This window comes from Haplochromis burtoni, unplaced genomic scaffold (genome assembly GCF_018398535.1).
Source record: "Haplochromis burtoni strain Fernald_Lab_line unplaced genomic scaffold, NCSU_Asbu1 Contig_2530, whole genome shotgun sequence".
NCBI classification, from domain to species: Eukaryota; Metazoa; Chordata; class Actinopteri; order Cichliformes; family Cichlidae; genus Haplochromis; species Haplochromis burtoni.
This window is the reverse complement of record NW_024584891.1, coordinates 4,056-9,945: the sequence shown is the minus strand read 5'-3', so window position 1 is coordinate 9,945 and position 5,890 is coordinate 4,056. Positions and strand designations below refer to the sequence as shown.

Sequence of the window (5,890 nt, the reverse complement as noted above, 5' to 3'; positions counted from 1 at the left end):
TGGTGAAAATTGCCCGAGTCTAGTCTCTCTGTTGTATAGGCACTGTTGACGTTCCCGGGCCTAGAGCTAATTTTCCTGTGACAATCTGTGTGCAGCTTTGGGCTCAGGTCCAGGACATACCGAATCTTGTTTTTAGCTGGGCCTGGACGGTCCTCTCAGTGTTCTTTAATCAGGTCCAACAACCCCGCGACTTCCTGCCGAACAGCAAGTGAAAGGGGGAAAACTGTTGTAAGTGCGGAGTGCCTCCCGCACTGCAAACAACAGAGGGTCCAACCAGTGATCCCAATTGCATTTATCCCTGTGAATGAAATTATGAATCATGGAGTTTAAAGTCTTATTGAGCTGCTCCATCAACCCTTCAATTTGGGGTGGTAGATGCTTGTCTGGTCCCCATCTGTGCTGGCGCTTGCTCTCTGCCATCTCTGCAAGCATTTGGGGGAGCAGTTGGAGCGGCTGTGTGTGTTGCAAGTCTGATATGGCGAGCCTGGGTTTCGGCACCAATGTAAACCTTCAGAACATCTGGGCCTTTCATCAAGATGCTGTTCAAACTAACACCTCTGTACACTTGGCTGCTATCCCAAACGAGCCTCACCGGCGTGCTGTTGGAGTGCGGGTTGGGCGCCATCAAATGGTTTATCCACCACACGGCTCCTTTCCACTCGTCCAACACCGTCTGGGAAAGCTGGATAGCGGCCCCCCTAGCCAGCATGTCACACACCTGCTTAGCATAAGCTGCCTTCCATAGCGGATCTTTCTCGAGGCGCTTTTCTGACTTCAGGAAAGTCGCCTCCACAGCTTTGCGGTTGTTAGGCAGGGTCGCAGGGTCCTCTTTCCAGGGATATTTAGCATCCCAATGGGGCTTGTCACTATGATTGTCACTCAGCTTGAAGGTTAGACCTCCTCTGATGATCTCCAACTCTCTTTCATCAGCAAGTGACATTTCCTTCCCTCCAGGGGCGCACTTCCCGCAGCGGCACCCGCCACACATGGGATCACAGGCGGCACCAATACTGTCCCACTGCAGCCATTTGATGATCTCAGTGTTGGATGTAGCCGTGGTACCGACCTCTATGCTGTTCTTTGGTTTTGGGCAGCAGTTAAGGAGGGACACAACTCTCTGAGACTCCGCCCTCATGGAGCACGCAAAATGGGTTGATGAGAGACGTGCAGTCACCTCCACATCCTCAAACAGATCTGGGTGTGCGCCACTGATGGTTTTCCCCAACGGACCATCCCACAGAACCAAGTCACCGCACCTCATCATTCTCTGGGGGGCTAGACGACCCTCCCGGGTGCTGATGAGTAGCTCAATCTTTTCCGGGCGGATCAGTTCCCCCGGTTCGACGGAGCCTGGGAAAAACTTCTCCAGGCGCCCAGAGTCCACGACGTGACCCACATTGGCAATCTCTTCTAATCCATAGCAAACCATCTCATGGAGTCGCCATGTTCCCTTCTTTGTGGCTACTTTTATGCTCACCAGGTATCTCTTTGTCTCTACTTTTGCCTCCATACCACCAACACCATGAACAACTAAGGTGATTGGTTCACCAGGCAGACCAAGCCTTTCCGCTGCCTCGTGGGTGATGTAATTCGTGTCAGAGGCTAAATCGATGAGTGCTCCAATCCAGTCTCCCCTCTTGGTGGTGACGTCCAACAACATCATGAGGACCGGGAGCTCCTTCAGACAACTCTCATCTTCCGAGCCTCTGCCAGCCCACAACTTTGACGTTACTTTGTTTGTGCAAGCCCTTCGAACAGCTTCCAGCTGCTCCGGGGACAGACCTAGGCCAGCAAACACAGCCTCTTGCTCTTCCGTCGGGCCTCGGGGTTCCCTCCTTTTATCCGCTTTGGTCCCCTGCCTAGCTGCATCTTTCCTAGTTGGAGTTTTAAGGCATAGGAAGAAATGGTGATCCGATGGGGCGTCACCCCTTCTGCATCCCTCATTACGACACAGAAAGTTTTTACTACACGGGTCATCACTCCCATGAGAGTCCAGACACCTGGGACATACTTTTGTCTTTTTCACGTAAGCTCTCCGCTCTGATGAGTTGGCCTTTTTAAATGTCTTACAGCGGTATAAACGCCCTGCGTGACCGTCTTCGCCACACAAACAGCAAGGATTCTGTGACAGCTCACCTCTCGTCTCGCTCGCAGTAGCCTTGGTGAACGAACGTCTCTCCATCCTCCGATCAGGTCTCTCTTTTGGTTTCTCGTGGGGGCTCGGATCAGTTGCCCTGGCAGTATTAGACTGTCTGATGGATTGCAACTGCTCCAGTTGCACCAGAACTGTCTTCTGATCTTTCAGGAACTGCCATAGCTTATCAAACCGGTTCTGTGGACTGACACCATTGACAGGATCACATCGGTACAAAAGCCACCTTTCTTTCATACTGTCCGGCAGCTTACTCTCAAGTGACCGGATCACCAACTGATTTTTTATGGCATCTTCACAACCTAGGTCTATTAAGTCCAACAGCGCCCTCTCTACAGCTTGGATCAACTGCAAAACCTCTCTGGGTTTGTTGTTGCGCACGCCCGGTAACTCCTGTAGTTCAAGTACAATGTCATCTGCTATCTGTGATACGTCACCATAACAGTCCTCTAGAACTCGGAAAACCTCACTCGCAGTGCGGCAGTGAGACAGCCTAAGTTCACATTTTACTGGATCAGCAATACTGTCCATCAGGTGGAAGAGCCTGCACTCCGGGGAACCTGTGGGTTCCGCTAATGCTTGGAGGGTCCCCCAGTTACTCTTCCAGCGCCAGTAGCTTCTCCTGTCCCCAAAGAACTTTGGCAGGCTCAGGGGTGCGAGTGCGATCCTTGTTCCGAGTGATCCTTGAGAGACGGTAGACGTGCTCTGTCCTGCCCCAGTGCCATTGGGTCTCACACCATGCACTCCCCGAAGCTGCTGTGGCGTGCCTGAGGGGCCAGGGTTGAACACAGGACTCCCCAGACCCTGGGATAGTGGTCCCTGTGGTGGCGTTTGAAGGGCTGCAATGGAAGGACTTGCAGTTCGTGCCCCATCAGGGCCACCTTCATCAATAACCTGGTTACTACTGCCCACGGCAGCACTTTGGCATGCAGCAGGGTGCACGTCAGCATCTAGCGCACCATTGGCATGCGCTGGGCCGTTATCTCCACCGGTTGCAGCGGGCCCACTGGGCTTGCTAGTGCTGGTCGTCACTCCACCGCCACCTTCATCACTGCCTTCACCTTCACTGCTAGTCCTGCTTCTAAGGTCGCCACACCCAGATCTCCTTCTTCCATCTAGGGTGGTAGCCAGCACCACCATAGCCACTCTCCTCCTTTCCTTGAGCTCTTTGAGACAAGCTCGCATAACGTTCACTTCTTTCTCTGGAACATAACGATCCCACTTGTGCACAAACTCACTCAGAGCTTCCTCTCTGCCTTCCACAGCAGGGAGCATTGAGTCAAACTGATCCTGTTTTATTTGACCCATTTTGAGCGCCTCCACCTGGCTAATCGCATCTTTTAGGTCAACTCTTAGACTGTCAAACTGACCTGATGCACAACGAGACCATGACGCTTCCTTTAGCTTCATTTCTGTGGTCTGGTATTTTGAGCGGCAGTCCTGCAGCTTCTTCTCCACCTCAGCTATTTCTGCTGCAAGCCCACTTGCATCTTCTTCTTCCATAGCAGCGATGTAATCAAAACTGCTATCACAAACCTCACTATAACTGTCTTTGAGTGTCCTACTTTCAGACATGAGGTCATGTTCAGTCAGAAGGTCAATGTTAAAGGCAATGGAATTGGCTTTCCTAGTGAAAGCTGCTTGCGCAGAGGACCGCCTTTTCTTCAATTCTTCTCGGCATGCCATACTGACTTTTTCCTTCTTGTTTATTACCGGCGTTATTCCTTTGCCCTCAACAAAGATGGCGGCGACCCACTTCCGGTCACTTAACGGCTAGTAACTGAATTAAAAGTTCGTTTTCGGCGGCTGGCTTATCCTACGCCAGCGCCCTAATAGTCCCAGCAAAGAAATCCACACACAGTCTCTCACGTACGAGGGTTTAACGGTGTTTTGAGAACGAAGTCACGTCGATCGGCCGTGACGATCGGCCGGGCTCCGTCTAATTGCTGGATTCTCCGTAGTCGACACAGACCCTCCTCCGCTTCTCCGTCGCGGGGGCTGGCTAAGTGTTGATTACTGTACGGTTTTTACTAAGCTAACTACCTTTAATTTAGCAAACTCCCACCGTAAGGGTGTGTTTTGACTGATGAAACTGTGTCGTACTCAGGCTCGGACATCTGGTTGCTGTATTTTACAAGTTTTATTGCACAAGCACAAACTAACACCAGTACAGTAACCGTGCCTTTACAGAAGCCAGGTAATCAACTGAAAGACACAAAATAAAACAACCACACAACATTAACAAAGCAACACTATTAATGACAGTACAGTTTAGTAACAGTCATATTTATAAGCTTTAACACGTTACTAAGTTAACACAGAAACTCACCAGCTCGGCTTCATCAGTCATAACGGCAATCTCAATGAAAAGAAGATCCGGCAGGTAGGATCTATGAACAGCCGTTAACACGTACCATTCCAAGCTTAGATAAATCACTCCGTCGTAAATAAATTTGACATTTAAAGCAAATATGAGTCTGGCTGATAATAAATCACAACAAACAAATTGGCATGTTAGTAATATGGGAAAACACACACAGGTTCAGATGTTTTGCGCAAATGGAAGAAAGCAGTCTTACATATTTGTTTAATATGTGCGTTGAAGGACATGTCCTGGTCAAAAATGACTCCAAGGTTCCTCACAGCGTTACTGGAGGCCAAGGTAATGCCATCCAGAGTAAGAATCTGGTTAGATACCATATTTCTAAGATTTTCAGGGCCGAGTACAATAACCTCAGTTTTATCTGAATTAAGAAGCAGAAAGTTAGCGGCCATCCAGGTCTTTATGTCTTTAAGACATTCCTGCAGTTTAACTAATTGGTGTGGAGGCAGATGAGGACCCAAATGCAAAATTCACGGACACAAAAAGCTGAACTCAAAATCACTGCTTTATGGCTTCACAAAGAAACAGAACTAAACTGGGAATGCTAACTGGGGACCGAGGGAACACAGAAAAGCACACAGGTTCGGTGAGGAGACATTGACGACGCGACACCGAACTGAGGGAGACATGCACATAAATACACAGAGGGTTAACGAGGGAAGTGGGAGCACACGGGAAACACAGCTGACACAGATAATCATAACAAGACAGGGCAGGAGTAACACAACACTGACGGGAGACTGTCAAAGTAAAACAGGAAGTACACAGAGGTGCAGACAGGAGAGAGAGAGAGACAGGAGAGCACAGGCATAGCGGGCTGGGGAAACATGGAATAAAACACAAGGAGGGGAGACGAGGGCTCACAGATACAGAGGGGCACACAGGGGGTAAAAGTCACAAGAGGAAATCAAATAAGGAACAACTTAACAGAGCAACCCAGGAACCATGGCCTAAATAAAGAACAAAATACAAAAATACATGAAAACAAAGAATACAGGGCCAACATGGCCCAGGATCATGCCATCCAGGTCTTTATGTCTTTAAGACATTCCTGCAGTTTAACTAATTGGTGTGTGTCATCTGGCTTCATGGACAGATAGAGCTGGGTGTCATCAGCATAGCAGTGAAAATGTATGCTATGTCTTCTAATGATGCTGCCTAAGGGAAGCATGTATAATGTAAACAGAATTGGTCCTAGCACTGAACCCTGTGGAACTCCATAATTAACCTCAGTGTGTGAAGAGGACTCTCCATTTACATGCACAAACTGGAGTCTATTAGATAGATATGATACAAACCACTGCAGTGCAGTACCTGTAATACCTACAGCATGTTCTAATCGCTCTAATAGGATA

At 49.1% G+C, this 5,890-nt stretch overlaps 1 protein-coding gene across 1 annotated transcript; it reads right to left on the bottom strand.

The window, feature by feature from the left end:
- Positions 1 to 358: 358 nt before the first annotated feature.
- LOC106632915 lies at positions 359 to 4,677 on the bottom strand. Its single transcript, XM_042217673.1, has 2 exons — positions 4,482 to 4,677; positions 359 to 4,357 (listed from the first exon to the last, which is right to left on the bottom strand). Exon 2 carries the CDS (start codon positions 3,836 to 3,838, stop codon positions 359 to 361), a length of 3,480 nt encoding a protein of 1,159 aa, XP_042073607.1. The 5' UTR covers positions 3,839 to 4,357; positions 4,482 to 4,677.
- Between the last annotated feature and the right edge of the window lie 1,213 nt (positions 4,678 to 5,890).